At 39.9% G+C, this 19,203-nt stretch overlaps 1 protein-coding gene across 4 annotated transcripts in view; it reads right to left on the bottom strand.

Annotated features, from left to right (window-relative positions):
* Window positions 1-19,203, bottom strand: part of ANO6 (anoctamin 6) — a 75,338-nt gene that overhangs the window by 23,416 nt on the left and 32,719 nt on the right. For all 4 annotated transcript variants that reach the window (XM_035544111.2, XM_035544110.2, XM_035544108.1 and 1 more), the window contains exons 3-9: window positions 13,777-13,905; window positions 6,123-6,188; window positions 4,650-4,928; window positions 4,215-4,328; window positions 2,236-2,351; window positions 1,391-1,525; window positions 19-124 (exon numbers count right to left, since the gene is read on the bottom strand). In XM_035544111.2, the coding sequence (XP_035400004.1) occupies window positions 19-124; window positions 1,391-1,525; window positions 2,236-2,351; window positions 4,215-4,328; window positions 4,650-4,928; window positions 6,123-6,188; window positions 13,777-13,812 (852 nt within the window). In that variant the 5' untranslated portion in view covers window positions 13,813-13,905. The remainder of the gene's footprint in view (window positions 1-18; window positions 125-1,390; window positions 1,526-2,235; window positions 2,352-4,214; window positions 4,329-4,649; window positions 4,929-6,122; window positions 6,189-13,776; window positions 13,906-19,203) is intronic.

Genomic DNA, 19,203 nt, shown 5'->3' with positions numbered 1-19,203 from the left:
AGCTGCAAATGTAGTTACCTTGGATGATTCACAAGTGCTGGTGAGGTTCCAGTAGGTACATACTTTATCACACTGAGGGCACATTATGATATTACCTCCTATGTTGGGATCACATACTTCTTGGCTAAAAACAAAACTAGTCAGTCACTCTAAATTCTTTAGTCCTTATGTGCACATAAGGACAGCGCAATAACGTCAGGGAAGTGAGAAATAAGTAACCAGGGATCTGCTCTCAAGAATTCCCCTCCGTCCCACTCCCACAAATGTATCCCAGTTTCCATTTTTAGCCCTCATCTCAAAAGTGGATGACCTGGAGGGAAAATAACTTCCATCCCTTATACATGGTAGTATTTCTCAGGACTTTTCACACTAAAAATAAAACAACTCTTCAAAGATCTCATGCTCTTCAGTAGGAAACCCACAGCTGCACACTCAGGTGGGCTATCATGGCAAGCCCGAGAGGAGAAGGAAAAGGAAGGCTGCCTTCTGGAGCAAGGAGTAGCTGCAGAACCGAAATGGCTATCTAGTCCCTGTGGTCCTGTAAAGAGGCTCAAATTGGAAAATGGGCATGGTAGATCTGTCTCCTAAGAGGTGGCAAAAGAGTTTGGCTTCTTTAATGCAGTATGGTGGAAGCTAAAAGGTGATGTAATTACTTTCTGTAAATACATCAGCAACACAAACACCAGGGAGGGAGATTAACCATTTAACTAAATGATAATAAGGCTAAATTGGTATAAAGTGGCCACTGGAATGGAGCTCTGGAAGAGCTTTTCTGAATGATTTATAAAAGTAAACTCCATTCCTGAGTGGGGCTGTACAGTGTGATGTCCTATATGTGATTTGGCACAATGACCCAAGTGTTTTTTCCTTGGTCATTGTGCTGTGACTCAATCTCACCATATTCTGATGAGGAAATCTGTGTCAAGACTATGATTCTGTTCCCAATGTATCCTGGGCAGCTGAAGCCCCCTGTGCTGTTGCTCTTCCTGTTTTCTTCTCTCAGAACAGAGCAAAGAAAGGTCAGGGGTTTTATCATGGTCTTTGGATACATTCTTTAAGGATTCCCACATTGAAAATGATGTTACAGAAATTTGTATTGGCTTCTGATGATCGTTCTTTTCTTTTTATTTCTACACTAGGTGTGGTAACCTAGTGCAAAATATAAAGAAAATCCTGAAATAACAAACTCAGATGTCTAGCACTCTAATGGTTCATGGACATCTATTACTCTTCTATCTCATATTTTATACCTTGACTTGCAAATCCATAACCATTGTTGTTCTCAGGCTCTTTTATTTTGTCTCTTTTATTATGTCATGTCTTGCAAACTTTGTACAGTAGGGGATGGATCAAAACTGTGTGTAATATTAAAATAGCCCTGATCAAATACCTCCATGTGCAGTTGTCTTTTGTCAGGCATCCATACAGAAAGCAGCCAACTCCTACAACTGCAGCTACTATCAGCATGTTAGTGTAAAAGCCCAGCCAAGCAAAATAGATTCCAATTTTCTCTCCGTAGTATTTCCTGTGGAGGAGAAAGGTTTAAGGTTTTGTTTATTTGTTCGTTTTTAAATGAAATGCAAGTAAATTTCAAATGACTCTTCATTTCATGCATTTTGTGCCAACTCTTATTGTCACATTCCTCTGGTCAGAACATTGGTATTGCAGAAGTATTACAGCTGGGTGTTTCTACCACCACTTTTATGCTTGTATAAGAGGGTAAGAAGGGAAAGAAAAGGAAAAAGAGAGAAAGATCATACCTTGCAGTGAAAAAATTTAAATGGATGACTTTTCATGAATTGGAAACCAATTATCATGAAACTAAGTTCAAAGAATGCTTCCATGCATGAGCTGATACAGGTATATGTACCTGCCTGTGTCTTTCTGACACCCAAAACCCAGACCTGTCATGTAAATTCCTAGCTCCCTCTGCATTAGTCAAGCCGTAGTCACACCACAGGGTCACTGAATCACAGAATATCCTGAGCTGGAAGGTACCCACGAGGATCATCGAGTCCAGCTTGTGGCTCTGCACAGGATCATGCAAAAATCAGACTGTATGTCTGAGAGTGTTGTACAAATGTTTCTTGAACTCCAGCAGGCTCAGTGCTGTGATCACTGACCTGGGCAGCCTGTCCCAGTGCCCGACCACCCTCTGGGGGCAGAACCTTTCCCTAACACCCAGCCTGACCCTCCCCTGTCCCAGCTCCATGCCGTTCCCTCATGTCCACTAACCTGATAAAATCCAGGGGTTGCAGCTTGAAAATGTTTTTAGGGTGAGCCCATTCTCTGTAGAGGAGGTATCGTTCACTTGGGCAGGCAGGATCTGTTGACGGGTGCCGAAAACTAGACTGCAAAACAGAAAGACCGTGGGAAGAAGACACCATTAATCTAAACAGCATGGATCAGTTCTCATCTCCTCAGACCCAGTGCCACGAACCCAAAGCCTGGAATAGCCTTTTTGTCACTGCAAGCCAGGAAAAGGATCAGTAAGTTTCTATAAGAATGCATCAGGATTCAGGATGAAAGGTTGTCAGAAAGACACTGAATACTAAAGCAAGAGCTTTACATATGTGGGTTGAAAGTAACAGACACTCTCCATGAACTTAAATCTAAGTCCATGTCAGTGTCTTGGCACTCAGCAATAGAAAACAGAAAAGGATCCAGTCTAATTAGAAAACAGAACTTCATTAAAATGGATTTTAAGTAGCTCTAACATGTTAATGTAATTTGCTTTAAAACAATATTGTTCTGGAATGAAGGCTGGAAAGTCCAAGGGATACATACAGGGAGTCTAGTCTCTGTTTTATATTTATATTTAAAAGAGAGTTGACACAGAGGTAATCTTTGTGTTTTTTTACCAGGTTATTGGAAAATCTATTTCAATAAAGGCTGTTTTATTTGGTGGAATTTTCCATTCTGTATCTCTGATGTGGCAAGAAAAGTCACTTTTCTAGAAATATATAAGTTACTTTTGATTTTCAGAGTAGCTGTGATATATAATTTTAATTGTATAAAAAGACAGTCATTAATTATAAGGCATATTGAGTCCAAATTCCCCACGCCATGATAGAAATAGCTTGCAAGGCAGGTTTTAAATCTTTAAAAGACAACCTTAAAAATGGATAGTCACGAATGCTATTAATTCTGTCCTGTAAAGCTTTGGGTTACTTCCAAGAAACATGATTTGTCTTGATTCTGACTTAAAGATTTTCTTGAAATCCTTTAAGGCCTCCTAAATATTTTAAGTAGAGTCGAAACATCTCGAGTAGTTCCCATTCCTGACCTCCCACTTTCTCAATTCCTTCTCAAGAGAACACACCTCAGACACAGAAGAGTGGTTCCGATGGGGGAGGAGGTGTAGATACAATGCACAAAATCAGATCTGTCTTTGCTCACTGTATCCTATTTGCAACCTCACACTGAGTTTTTGTTGTCAAATACCCTGAAGTCTGATTTTTTTTTCTCCTTCATTTTCTTTTTCTGTGGTATTGCTAGTCTTCATATGCAAAACAATTTTCAGTACAATTTTCTTACGTGTGCTTAAATGATATACTTTAGAAATAAAAAAGCTTTAGAAGTGTAGCTACAAAAGTCAGAATTCATATTATTGCAAGGTGAAATTCAATCCAGTTAAGCATTTGACTCTGACATCATTTACTGAGGTGTTGTACTGGGATTCTTGCAAAAATGTGGGTTTCACAGCAGTGATTGTGATGTTTGGGAACTGTGGAAATGTTTCTCACTGTGTAAGACTGTCATACGTCCTAAAATGAGACTAGCATTCTACATCTTTATTAAAATGTTATTTGATAGGGATTTTAATGCTGAAAAACAGAATACCAATAAAATTGCTAAAACTGATTTAGAAGTGATGACACAGTGCATCATGGAAAAGCATCACTTGAGTGCTCCCAGGTTCCTCTTTTGGCCAGACACTTTACTGACCTACATCTTCCAGAGAATACAAGATCAACATCTCCTAAATAAAATATATCATGTTTCAGTTATGGAGCTATATTTTTAACCAGCAGTGTTTTGGAGAAAAAGCTCTTAAGCCAAACTATGTCATATTCTACTATGTGGAGAGAAAAAACAGTCAAGCAGTAAGACAGTCAATCATGCTTGTATTTTTTGCTATGAAGAACACATATAAACTCTCGAGCTGCAGACTTCTATTTCTAAATACATCATTGTGACAAAACTGGACTTACGTCATGAAGGGGAAATGCTGCTTTGTAGATTCCAGAGTCCAGTAATTTGTTAATGCCAAACTTCTTCACATTGTTTTTGGTTGCGTATTCCACACGGGACAGGATGAAATGAACCTGAAATTTACAAAATACTTTTTGTCTCTTGCAATGTGAAAGTAATCATGCACAACAATACCTGTTTCAAAATGTAAATGAGTGATGAAAAGGTAAGCAGTGTAGACACATTTGATTGCACTGGCTAGACGAACCATTCAAATTTCTCCATTTAAATTCTGGTGGAACAGATGTACAGGCTGTTTCATAAATAACACAGGACCGTAATGTCCCAAATATTTCCAATTTTTCAGGAAGTTTTCATGAAGGTAATTGCACCAATTTGATTAAAATATTTTTTACCTTTAAAAGATTAAAAGCTAAAAATATTTGTAGACTTACAATTCGGCTTCTAGTTGCAGGATTGAAAAATGTGTCTTTGTCTTGAATATAAAAGTTGGACAAATGTTCCTTTTCAAAGGGGGCAGTGAAAAACTCTTGCTCAGGCTTGATGATATTTTCATCCACTCTGAAGAGACTAGTAAACCAGTTGAATGCTGACTCTTGGGTTTTCAGGTCATCGGGCTGCAGAGGCAATTTGATGTGCATAACCTCTGCATATGTGCATAGCACTTCCCAAGGTGCATGCACTTTCACAAAAACAAGTTTTTCATCCAAAACCTAAATGCAAGAATATTAAAAATATATGTATAAGAAAATGAAAGCATTTTTCATAACACTTCTTAAACTATCCAGACCTTTCTTTCTCTTGACCTAATAGCTAGCTCATAGCTAGCTAGCAATGGCTCACAGATGATCTATTTGAAGTTGCATTTACTGTCCATCTTAGCAAACATACCATTAGCTTACGAAAAGACACTCATATGAGGTGGAAGCATGCCAGAGAGAATGGCCATGCAGCTATGGATGCTGATGGGCAATATGAACCACCAGTTTTGTAGGGAGAATGGGTGGAGAGAGAAGGGAGTCAGACCAGACTGCTGAATTACGGAAGTACAAAAGTTAGTACAGCAACAGAGCCATGTCAGGCTGTCAGGAAATGGTTTACTTCCTCATGAATGTGAACAGCCAGACTGGTTCCTTGTACGTGCAGCAAGAGCTCTCACGGCATAAATCAAACAAACACAGTGACGTCATGGACTCTTGGGTCCAACTTGGGAGGAAGGGGCGAAAGGACCTTTTCAGGTGCCCACTTGATTACCAAGCACCAGTAAATGAACACTGGAAGTGACTGTCTTGCTCGTCTCCTGACAGACCCAGGCCTAAAGCTATGGCCCTGCAGGAGAGGAAGGAAAGGTGGCTTCGTGACATTTTTATTCTGCCTGGATTCTGCACTGCCCTAGGGGCTGAGCAGCCCTCACAGTGCAGACAGCAGCTCTGACAGCTGCCATACATCGTCGCATTCTCCTGAGCTGCCCACAGACAGTGGTGTAGCCCAAAATACACAGACTGTGGCAGTTACAACTACTCTTACTGTGCCATGGCTCACGAGGAGCTGGGTCACTTACAGGAGCCCTGCACTGTCTTTCTGGAAGCGGAGCCCCTCCTTGGAGCATGGCCAGCCCTATTTATCTTCTGAGTCACAAGCAAACACCAACATCCCCACATCCCCACTTCCCAGCTTTTATTTTGTAGAGGGAGAAACAGATGCAAAGTTTACATGACTTTGCATCAGGTCAGAGAGATGACTACTGACAGAAAACAAAACAAAACAAAAAAACACTAATTTTTTTTTATTCCTTAGAGTAGAAAACTGTTAAGTTCAATTTATCTATCCAATTCCTTATCCATATAGAGGAAGCTTCTGCTCTCAGGCACAGACAAAGGAGTGCAGACAAAGAAAAGAGCACTCACCGATCTTGTTGCTTCGAGTTGCAAGCCGTTGTTTATCAGGTTTGATTCATATACTTGTCTCTTCCTCTGTTAAAAGGTATTGAAAATTGTAAAGCATCTGTTCTGAATACATATGCACAGAAGAATAGAATTGCCAGAAGGAGATAACATTAACAAACTGGGACTCATTTATTTATTCATGAATAAAAGCTAGGCATGCAGCGCAGTTCTAAAAATGACTTGGCGATACTACTTTTTTATTCCCTGACTGTTTTTATGCCATTCGGACATTGTTTTTTGTGTTTATATATTCTGTGCTTAAGGGATTCTGTGCCTCCTGTACAGCAACTTTGAGTTTTTAAGAGGGAACAGTCCAATGGTTTCTGTAGCCTGGTTCTCTTCAGCCAGGATAACTGTCTTAAGATCAGTGCTTAAGATCCAGTCTTCTTGTTACTGTGAAGGATCACAGTCAATGAATGATCCATTAGATGAAGTCTTAGAAACTTTGAAAGGTACATGGAAACTGGTCTTCAGGACCAAATTCAAGACCCACCCACTCTAGGAGGCAAAAAGAGCAAAAGTCTTCAGGGGTTCTCTAGCAATTCTTGGAATTAATAATTTCTATCTTGTTAGTTCTTAACAGCACCATCTGCATGTAGCAATGGTCATGATGGACTCATTTCATATTTTGTAAAAAGATATTTCTTTGATCTCTTCTAAATTTTTCTGCCTTTTTGTTCCACTTAATATCATCTTCTTCTTGGGTTAGGGACAGGGAGATCCAAATATTTCAATCTGTATTCTTCTTTCATCAATACCTACCACATTTCTGCTTATTTGTCTCCTTTCTCAGGATAAAAACACAATCCCAAACTTTCAAAGCACTCTTCACAGAGATACCTCTCCATGTCCTACTAATTTATTTGTTTATTGGTGACCTCATAATGTTCTTCATGTTTTGTTTTTTTTTCTATGTATACATAAAATTGCACCTATACAATGCATATTTATAATATATATAATATGTTGTTACCTAGTGTCAAGGTAACTGTACCTTGATGAGGACACTTAGCATAGCTGTTTCCCATGAAATCTAAGTCTTCTCCTTATACTGAGAGTACTGACTTAGAATCCCAAATGAGAATGAGGTTTTTCCTCACAGCAATGTATTTCTTTGCATTTGTTAACATTTCATGTGTAATAGCATTCTCCATTCTCCTTCAAAGCTAAATGTTCATGTTGTCTTGGCTTCCGAGTAAACTACATAACTATTTCCTCTGTGATTTTTGCTATATCATAACTCAATCCCCTTACCAGATCATTAAAAAATGTAGTACACAGGAGTTGTTTGTTATTCCACTATTAATTCTTCCACCATGATGAAAATTATTAATTTCATCCTACCTCTTTGCATTTTCCCTATACATGTGGTTTTTTGTAAGGTGAATAATAATGAATTATGAAAACGTTTCAACATGAGCTCTGCTTTGTTTCAATTAATAAAAAAGGCACAGGTCTAAATATCTGTTTCATTTCTTACAAAATACACAGGGACGGATGCTGGGCAATTCTCATTTGTATAAGTCTAATGCTTTTTTTTTTTTTTTTTTTTAATCTTACTGTTCAGATTGCTTTAATAATTTCTTATGGCAAGGAGTTCCCCAAATTAATTATGCCCTCAAAATCTTAGAGGAATGTTGACAATATTAAGGTTTCTAACAATGCATTAATGCAAGTAGTGAGAAACAAAGCCCCTGGGAACCTTTGCTAATTAGGGGCTTTGCTATTTTATATAAATGATTGAATTATGTGTATGATAGTCTATGGAGAAGCTAGTCTTTTACCCAAAGGAGTCTACAGTGGTTTTGCATTGAGTGGGGAATACAGTGTAAAGATGTGATGGCTTATTTGGCTGGATTGTGGGACTGTTCCACGTTTATTTTAGTATACAGCATTTTGCTCAGCCACCTGCAAGGTTAAGTTGTAATAATAACATAACCATGGTAATGTTGCTGATCTAAAACTGACATTGATTTTGATAATTGAATAGCTAGTGAATAGACTGAGACACTATGACATATAATCATACACAGTCTTATGAAAAGGAAAGCTTAATGTAAATAAATACCAAGTGTTACAGGCATACAGAAGGGTTAGTTCTTGGGAGCTCCTTTTTCACCACAGTGCTTTCAATGTTTCACCATTGTCTTGTCAGAGTCTGGAAATTGGTAGTAGATCACTAGCAGTTTTTTCTCTGTGTTTCATAAATGGTAGGGAGCACTTGCTTTGATTACAGCAATAGAAGAATGCCAACTCATATTTTTGTCTAGTTTCTTTTGAGCAAAGAGAAAAGTTCCCTGTATCAGTATCAGTGTGGCTTCAGGGGAACAATCCTAACAAGAAAGGAATGTTTGAATAGCCACCTGTGCCTTACATGGCAGGCAACAGATTAAAGAGTTAGCAAGAGAAAGAACGCTGGGCCCACAGACTCCCCCATGGAAATCAGCTAAAGGGAGTAGAGAGGATCACTGTGTCAATATTAGATGCTAACTTTCAGAGTTTATTTAATGATATTTGGAGGCTTTTCTGCCAGTCCCAACTGCCAGCATCAGGAAATTGATTGAGAAGCTCTACTTCTCTTGTGTTTTTAAAGTCAGCTTCTTTCCCTTGTATTTGAGGGTAATCATAAAAATGTGAAGCAGAATATGCTATAAAGGCTCTGATGCAGAAGAGTAAACCCAGAGAACTCCAAATGCGTATTTTCTGAGATACCCTATGATTTTAAGCCAGCCTCACAATTGTTTGAAACCTGGCTCATGGCCACACAGAACTGTCAATATTCCAGCCTATACCTACTCTCAACAGTGTGTCCTAGCCACCCTGTTTGGAAAGACTTATTTCTGGTCCCATGAATGTATGCAGTAACTTCAGAGTAATTCCCTCCTTCCATTTGTCCTTCCATCCACCAAGCAGTTTTGGTCTGGGGTTAACTCAGGAATAGATATTTTATTTTGGTGAGTTCCTGCTTCAAATCCTATCCAACCAGCAGAGATCAGAGCAGGTGTGGTTGACGTCCTTCAGTTTCAAAGGTCTCTTTCATCTTTGTTATCAAACTTCCTGGGTAGGTTGGCTGGGAACACCACAGGCGTATAGAGCCTGCCATCCTCTACTGTGTCAAATTACAGCATGAAATGGCACTGAGCTATTGCTTGTTCTGTAACCCCAAATATTGTTCTTTCTCCATGGGTGTGTCACATGTGAGACAACACGAGATGTGCAATTGATTCGTTGAGCTATGCAAGCTTTTTGTTTTTGGCTATCTAATCTAAACAAGTCTAGAGGCAGGAACTGTTTGCTTATGAAGGCAAACTTCTCCAGCTTTCTGAAGTTCCCTGTACAACTGTACATTAAATAAAAATAAAAATAAAAATAAAAAATACAAGTATATAATACTGTCTGTGAATCACAGGTTTTCATTTAATTTGCAAAGAAAATTTGGCTATTTCTACAAAGCACAGATTACTTCATGGCTGGAAATGAAGGTTTTGCCCACATTCCTTCTTAAGTTAGACAGCCTTTCAGTTTATTTCTGCTGGGGAGAAGCAGATGGACTAGAATGACACTCCACATTGATTTATTTTGAATATGTCTGACTGGCATTGACCCTTTAACTTTCAACAATGAGCTACTTGAGGATTCTGAAAGATAAAATTGGCATTTTGGAGCATTCTGAGAAAGGATGGTGATATTTAATTTCTATTCTGATGGCATCCTATCCAGACAGATAGTGTACATAAATTGTTAAGTTTAAAAAACATGCTTTGGGCAGGGATTTCAATTACAAGGCAGAGTTTCTGAAATCTGCTCCTGACAGTCTGATTTTTGCTTGTGCTTGCAAAAGTAATTGTATACCAACTTAGAAAGGTTTGGAGTTCAAATCGAGTTACATACATGAACTTTATCTGGTAACTTTTGTATCTGTAAATTATGTTAGAAACTCCCATGAAGATGTGATTTTGGTAGTTTGGTTTTGTCTCCTTTAAACCAGATTTCAGAAGCACATGAGAATGAGGGAAGCACAACACCACTAAACATCTCTGAGTGCTTCAGAACACCACATTTTTGTTCCTTCTATTCAAACTAGCCTTGTGTTTTTAGATATTTTTTTCTTTGTCTCCTCTGAACCATTTTCCAAAGAATGTTATTAATTAATATAAATTAACACTGGGCCATTTTCTCAATTACACTTATGCACTTCTTTTTAAAAAGGACAGAAAGCCATTTAATATAATGATGGTCTTAGGATCTGATTCTCCTCTTGCTACTGAGGAATACACGGATCTGTATCCCATTTCTGTGAACCCAGTAAGATGGATACCTAGGTTGAGGTCACATTTTCAAATCTTTCCCCTAACTTCAGTAGGCATCCGGGGACTCCTCTACTCTTACTATTAACAAAACAGCCAAGGGCAACTCCCCAAATTTTTCATTTCAGAAAAGGGAATCTACAGATGTCCTCTCGCAATTTCAGTTCTGCCCTGACATCTCCATCATGCAGTCAGGTGGGGTGTAGTGCGAGTCAGACAGAATTCATCCCAGTGACTACATTTCCTGGTCCCTACCTTGCACAGACCTGTAATGGCGTGCTTGGCAATGAAGACTTTGATGGCAGCCTGTGAGGTGAGGATTTCACCCTGTGAGAACAGACTTCACTGGATCTGCTATTCCTTAATAAGTTGGAGTTTCAAAAGTCTGTGAACAGTAAACCCCACATAAATCCATCAGGGGAGTCAAAGAAAGAGTAGTATGAGCAAGGGACCTATTCAGGCCTAAAGCACCTTGAATTACAAGAGATACTGTTCATAAAATTTGTCATTTTTAGTTTGTCATTGATCAGAGACAGTGACATATGCAGTAGTTAAAGATGATTGCAAATGACAACACTCCTCAATTTGGTACCTCGCATTTCATCACAGGGGCAGAACTTATTTGCCCCTCCTAAATATATAACCAAATAAACAACATTGTCATTGAAGACAAGTTATCAATTAGGTTTTATGCTTACAGTAATGATATCTGTATATATCTTGGGCAGCAGCATCTCCAAATCTTTCTGGGAATTGTGGTAGACCAAAATGTTAATTCTGTCATAGGAATACAGCTTCCTCTGCTTGCATAGCAAATGACCTCAAGAGAGAGTGTGCAACTCTCTATTTCTGAGGTGACTGAAGTGCTTTCATGCTTGGAGCTGACCTGCACCGATCCCATGCTAAAAAGTTAGAAAATCTGAGTCTATTTAAATTTTAAAAGATTGTTCCCTCAACAGTAGATAAGGGAAATGTATTTCTAAACTAATGATGCCTGTATGTGAAGCACTGGGAGGAGGGAGTCAGTAGTTCTGAGCTGTGTCACAAGAGCTTGGTTATGACCAGGTGACTCATTTCAGCTTACATTACAGACTCATTGAACATAATCCTTTCTTCATTCCCTCTTCTCCTTCCTTTACCTTTCGATGTCCTCTGGTACCTTACCCTTTGTTCGTGTAATATTTTGTCTGTTTCATGATCAGCTTTGGATTTGGTCATTAGTTCTCCAGCTCAGTGTCATCATACTTGTATCCATTGTTCTTGTCCTTGAAAATCCTCTTCATCCTAGTCTCCTACTCTGCTTTCTTCTGCCCTTTCAGCACTGTATATGTTCCCAATATCAAAATTCTTGCCCATGCCTTCCTCAGTACTCCTATTGCTTCAGATTCTTCCTGTCCTTGGAAATCCCAGCTGTGACAATTGCTGGCACCTCTGTCAATCATCTTCCTGCTGACACACCTTCACCATCCCTTGCAATCTCAGAGAATGGTAATGGCAGAGTTGTTAGGTAATTGAAAGCAGGGTCACCTCTGAGGTCAGACCATGTTGGTCAGGGAGCATTTGTTCAGGTCTTGAAAAGTCAAAGGATGGAGACTGCACAGCTTCGCTGTGGCAACCTGCTGCACCATCTTCAAAGTTTATCCTTATCCAGTCTGAACCTCTTGTTTCAGTTTGTGCCTGTTGTTTTCTGTTGTTCTTCCATGCTGTACTGTGAAGAACCTGGCATTGTCTTCCTGGTTACCTCCTTGTAGCTACTCAGGAGCTGCTGTTAGATCATCCCAAAACCTTCTATTCTCCAGGCTGAACAAGGATAACTCTCTCAGCCTTTCCTCACAGGGCTAGTACTCCAGCTCCTGACCATCATGGTTTCCCACCACTGAACTTGCCCTAGACCTTTGAAAGCAAACTCTAAGTGCATTACCCATGATTTTCTGGTCTAATTATTCATGGTTTGATTCTGACTAATGTCCTAAAATTAATGTTGCACTAAAAATACTATTCCATTGCTCATGTTTAATTTCCACGACTATTTGGAAAAGACACTTGTTGTATTTTTATGTACATCTGGGCAATGGCCAAATATTCCAAACATAAATATAAAATGCTAATTGATATATATATATATATATAAAGTTTCTAAAGGAGCAGCTTCTTGTTTCTAATTACCTCTTTCAATTTATTTTTATCGCTGATCCTGTGGTCATGTGTAATGCAACATCCACCCACTGCAGGACTCTCTTAAACCCTACTAACCACATTCCTTATAGCTGCCCTGATAATGCCAATGACAACACTGTGAAATCAATATCAACCAGCTAGCTACAGGCCTTTTTACTCCTACTCTCCTCTTTCCAAACGGCAAATCATTGTTTGTATATGAGCTGCTTTCAGTGGTGTCTTTGTCCTTGCCTATCTCTACCAGAGACTGCTGGAACATGGGGAATTGCTAAATCAGAGGAGGAAGTGGTGGGAGGGAGAGCACAGATTACAAGGGGACTACAGTCCAGTGGATGCACATTTCTCAGGCAGTTCACAATTTAAAAAGTTCAGTGGCATGACTGAGCTTGTTTTTGTGGCTTCAGATGCCATAAGGAATAAAGTCCACTGATAGACTTACCAAAATAATTAAAAAATAATTTTAAAAAAATAATGCATGCTTGTTGTTCACAGCTGCTAAGAAGCATCAAGCAGTCACTGGCCTGAGTCAAATTTTTTTTTTTTGCAAGGTCCTTAGGTAGGGCCAAGCTGTTAAAGTGTCAAGGGAAAGAGTGATACCTGGAGAAATCATGGTAGCAAAGTAACATACAGGTGTTTCCCATAAAAGACTTAGGTACTTTACTGGGCAGAATGTCAGCACCTATATACATGACTCTCATCTAGATCACCTGGTCAGCTGCCTCCTTCCAAGGTTTCCCCTGAATACCCTGATTTTAATACCAAAGTCCCTAGGGGCCTAATTCAAGCACTGTAAATATAGAAAATCGTCCTAGTCTGAAGATCTTGTTGTCTAATTCTAACTGGGATCCTGACACCAGCATTTTTCTGCTCACATCTCCTGAAGGGTTCCGTCCCAGGAGCATGCCCTGAGGTCACCCAGCACGAACTGGCAGACACAATATGCACTATTCTGCCCATTCACACAAGTCTATTGGCTTGAACTCCCCTCTCTTCACTGCTCAGTCCAATGGGCTTAAGAGCACTCCTAAGGCAGGGCAATGCCATTGCCACTCTGGGTGAGGGCACTATCTTTTCTGCACACTGCTCTAACACCCAACAAATGACCCAGATTTATAGTAAAAATAACTTACCTTTTGCTTTTTACGATCAATCCTCTTATGAGTCATTTTTTTGGTTTCATCTTCGTACACCAAAACAAAGTCGATTCTTCGCTGCCCATCACTGAAGAACAAGGAGTCAGGCTTATTGTCAAAATCGGCCTGTAAGACAGGTAGGATAGGTTAACATGAAGGATTTTATTCACTGCTTCCTTACTTGCTTCATGTTACACAGAACATCAGTGAAAAGAGAAATTCAGCACATATTAGACATATAACAAGGAGTTAATAGTGACATGAAAATTAGCATGGAGTAAGCTACAGAAAAAATCTGTCCAGAGGAGTTTGGCAGGTCTCTGCATGACATAAGGACAGCAGTACTTTGACCTAATTTTCTTCTTTAAAAATTGTGCATTAGCTTTTGGCGATGGGAGGAGCATTGGGATGTAGCACCATTTCTAAATAATGCATCTGTCAAGTAATTTACATCCTGTCATGATACAATATTCTGTCTACAAGATATGTCGTCTCCTGATGGGAATCTCAGAATTAAAGCATACCCATCTGTCTTCTTACCTGCCAGAAGCTTCAGCATCTCTGCAATTAAAAAAAAAAAAAAAAAAAAAAAGCAGCAGTTTCATGCACGTTGATTCAGAACAATCATTGCCCAGAGAATAAAGAACATGGCCAGGCTGCAGATGAGTTCTCAGAATGGACACATTCTACACAGATTTATTTATTTCTCTTTTTATTAGCAAAATCTCAGCAAGCAGAAAACGTTGTATGCTGCACATCCATCATGTTAAAATATATGCCAAAATAAAAAGGATTAATATATCCATAAGCTATTATCTAGTCCCCAGAGGAAAGTAGAAAAGATTGTCATGCCCACTAATAATATCTTAATGTGTTATTTCATGTGTGTAACAACACAGACACATTGATGATGGGGTAGCCTGAATTTTCAAGTAACGTTTTCGTAGATTATTAGAATACTCTGTGGGCACTATCACAAGTAACAACACCCCTCTCAGTTAATATATAATTGTAATGCTATCAGAAATGTCATGTTATGTAATGAGTACCAAACTCTTAAGTTATTTGGCTGGATCCTTACATGGGATTAATAAGGGTAGTGCCACTGAGTTTAGAGGATATCAAGAGGACTCAGTGTTGCGTTACAGATGGTAAGATCTCAAAAACTAGCAAGATTCCCATACAGAACTGCAGAGGAGCTTTGGCTTCCAGACATTTGGGCATGCAGGGTGGCCTAGGACAGACTCAGGCCAGGCAAAATGACCCAGAGTAATCTCTAGAACATGCTGTGCCTTTGGGTTCATGGAAAAGATTCTCAGATGTCATCTCCCTGAAATCTCCCTGTCAGTGCAGACCAAGCCTCATGACGGACGCCAGGCATTCCAGCCACACAGGGGTAGAGTTTTGGGAATGCCTGGTCCACAGGAGGGTTCAGAGAAATGTGGCTTTGGTGTCAGAGACTCCCTGCCTGCAGCCTGCAGAGGTTATTCTTCAACTGTAATAAAACTGGCAAGAATGGCTGCTGTCAGTTCAGGAGCATCCTGGTTCCAGGGGACAGGCAACATTTTAGGAATAACACATCAGTGTTTCCAAAACAAAGTTTCCCTATGAGTTTTATTCTAAACCTCTCCCTGTAGACTATTTTGTTACTGCTTATTGGCTGGGTCAAAACAAGGGTTGACCGAGAAGTGTCTCCCCATAATTAAGACAAAAATTCCATAATTTAAATAAACTGAGGGGAGTTTAAACTCAATACTTTTTATGTTGTATGTACAAAGGCTAGAAACTGTTGCAAAGGAGGTTCTGTTAACATACTTGCTTCAACAGTTTAAACAGATTCTTGGTTAGAACAGTTCTCTTTGAATCCCACATGTGCTGAGAGATTTGTGACAACCTTGACAGCAAGCAGCTGCTGACATACATACATATATATATATATATATATGGTGACATACGGCTGCTATACAGATATGTCATATGTTAGTTCACAGCCTGGCCTAGGACTCGGGAAACACCTAAGCAGTCACCAAATCAACAGACAGCTGTACACAGTAATGTTTTAGGAAAAATGGTTTAAGCTTTCAGATGGCATCACCAGACTACAATGGCAGTGAGCATCTCCATCACGCAAAACAAGTCACAGACCCAAATTTCTAAATTCATGAGAACTAGAGCTGGAGAAGTCCCAACAAGCAACCAGACTTGACCCTTATGAGATTTCTTCCTACTGAGGACTAGCCATAGACATAGACGCTTGTGTATGGTCTCCATCCATGAGCTGCCTGCCATTAGGTGTTGTCTGAATGTGAGCACCACATGCTGTGCTTAGCAGAGATGCAGTCATGAAAAGTGTGATGTCCTGAAGCCCTGCTACACACAGAGCTGCTAACCCTTGGCTGCACAGCTGATGCCTCTCCCTAGCTCCAGGGCTGCAGACGGGACTGGTCAATGATGAGGCTGAGAAAACCTGTGCAGACACCAGGCACCACTGAAGCAGAAGGTGGTATGAACCAAGTTGAAAAGTCACCATCGTCCTCTTCTCACTTTTCACTAGCAGCTACAGTCCCTGCTGGGAGCCTGCCTGGGAGGTGCTGGCGCAGCAGCGCAAGGGTGCAAGGAGAACAGAGGGCAGCCAGACCCTGAGCATGAGCACAGCCCCTGCAGCCTCCGTGCTCCTCTGGGGCCCCAGCAATCTCTGTTCCTGGCTAAAATTGCCCTGTGTTGCAATGCTGGAAACACAGAACCCAGCCTTGTGATAATGAGTAACAAGGGGAAGTGTTACCAGTGCCTAGAATGGAAGGATTTTCAATTGCGCCTCTTCTTCTTTTGAATCTTAGAAACAGCAGCCTAATGATTTTGTCTAAAGAGAAAGAGTTTTGCTGTGAAATTTAAGCACTTGAAAGCGTAAAAGTAGTAAGAGCTTTCAAGTGTTTTTTCCTACAGCTTTTAGTTACTTTCCCTATATGACCTATGCACAGGATAGAAAAGAAAGAAATAGCAAACGGCAAATGTAAGATCAAGCTTTTCCTAATTTGTGATTGCATAACTTCACTAAGTATTTTTTTCCTTTGAACCTTGTCTCCTTTAAGCATATAAAACTTATGTGTAACTTAGTGGTAACTGGCTTAAATGGATAGACAATAACCAGATGCTGATGTTGCCTATTAATCAGCATCCTGACTCATGAATTTACTTATGTATGTGTTTTTGTACACATTAATATATGCATGTTACCATATACATGCACCTTTTTATACATATCAGACTATGAATATATATAATTGAATACAGTCAAAAGATTAATCAGAATTGGACTGCCTGAATCCAGATACACAGAATTTCATACTTCTGAAGCTAACTTCTTAGATGTAATCTCCATTGTTTTTAATTACTAGGGCAATGTCCTCTTGACCTATCAATAGACACTTTATATATCAATAAAGTAATAAAGAGTTGGCTCATTAAGCCTGAATACTTAAGAGATCAAGATTAAGACCCACACAAATCAATTGTAACATAAAATTTAATGTTGCTTAATTAAAAGTAAGAAGTAAAATGCAAAAGGGAACGTAATAGTTAAAGTTCTGACAGTGACATTAGCTTAGATGTGTGATGTGTCTTATAATCCCCACTGGATAGTTTGTAATGAAAAATCATATATTATTCAATGTAATTACCAGAGGAAAAACAGGACTGGAAACAAAAAATCTGTGCTGTACACTGAAGTTAATAATTCCTTGGAGACAATGTTTGCTTTGTTAATATGCAATATTATTTGACAATATTACAAATGTTATTATCAGGCAAATGAATACAAGCTTGTGTGCGTACACACACACACACATACACACGTACATTAATAGGGCTGAAATTCCAATACATAATTTTGCTTAAGTATCAGTAGCACATTATAACCAAAAATAATGAACAGGCCCATTGATATCTCTTTGTTATGGAAGAAACAAACATGGGGTCTATTTATGGCACTTTCTAATTTTCTTAGCCTCAGCATAATCACATTTTAAGTACTAAGGGAGACAATCATTTTTGCACTTTAATGTTATAATAATACCTGAGTGGATAGCAGGTTAATATTGATTAACATCATTAATGAATAAAAAAATACATTTAGCTGTAAAATACTAATGATATTTAGCACATACTCTGCAGTGCTGTACAATCTCCAAGTGCTGTACATCAATTGCTTGCCTTCCACAGTGAGACAGGGAGCCATTAGCTGTATTATTAGCAGGAGGAACCTGCAGTTGTTTGGATCACTTCGGGTACCTCTACCTGAGCTAGCCCAGAGGCAGGGCATCCACCTTCGTGTGGGTGCACCCCTGTGTTTCAGGCCACATCAGGGAGCAGATCAGTGGATATTAGCTCCGGGGGATGAGACCAGTGGTGGTCTTTGTTAACAAAAAGCCCAGAAACGTGTATAATCCATCCTCAGCATCAAAAGTGCTGTTCTATAGACCTGGAGCTCTGGTCCTTGCAAGCAGCTGCTGTGCACGTAGGGGGAAGCGAGGCTGGGAAACCCTGCACTGCTGCTGATGCACATGTCCACAGGAGGTGCCTGCAATAAGCACTCCCTGACCCTGGTCCCCAGAGGTCTGGCATCCAAAACTAAGTGACCAAAAACCAGTGGTGGAGCTGACCCTCAGACCCTCAGAGCTTCTCAGGAGGGCGGCTGCTGCCTGCCCTTCTCCACGTGTAACCAGGCTTGCTGGTATCGAAGGGGAATTGCCGTGTCTGACTCTGGAGACTGCGCCCGTAGCCATGGCTACACGCGTTCGCTGCGGCAGAAGATGAAAGTAGACCTGAAGTTACCCTCAGCAGCAGCGATGCTGCATTCCAGGGGAGGAGAAGCAGTGGCTTTACACAGCCTTCACTTCTCCAGGTTCCTCGGGGCATTACATTGTTAAACAAACGGTGGGAATAATGGTGGGAAGGGCAGCACAGAGGCAAGAATGAAAAAAATATATGTGAATGGGATTTGCAGTTATTTATTACTTACTACATCCTGAATGAGCATGGTATTGTAAATTGATTTTTTAAATAACAAGAGATTCTACAGGAATCTCTTCTGCCGGGAGGATAAAAGACGTGCTTTATTTTGTCTGCATGAGCCTTTGGTGTGACTGTCAATAGCAGCAAATGTAATCATTACTGGAGGGATAAACTACTTGTCTACAAGCTCACATAGTTTTCAGATAGCCTCAAAACAGGTTCCCGCAGCGTAGCAGGAGGTAAATCAGCGTTGGGAAAGGAGAGCTGAGTACAGCCTGTGTAACATCACCTCTGCTGACGGCACCTGCGGAGAGTCCTCATGCTCGAGCATGGAGCCCACCTGGCGAAGCACCCACGGGTTACCTGTCAGCTGCAGGTTTTACCTCCATGAAAATGTCACTATGCCTGTTTAGG

The sequence above is a fragment of the Cygnus atratus genome, chromosome 1 (assembly GCF_013377495.2).
Source record: "Cygnus atratus isolate AKBS03 ecotype Queensland, Australia chromosome 1, CAtr_DNAZoo_HiC_assembly, whole genome shotgun sequence".
Lineage (NCBI taxonomy): Eukaryota > Metazoa > Chordata > Aves > Anseriformes > Anatidae > Cygnus > Cygnus atratus.
This window is presented reverse-complemented; position numbering and strand designations above follow the sequence as displayed.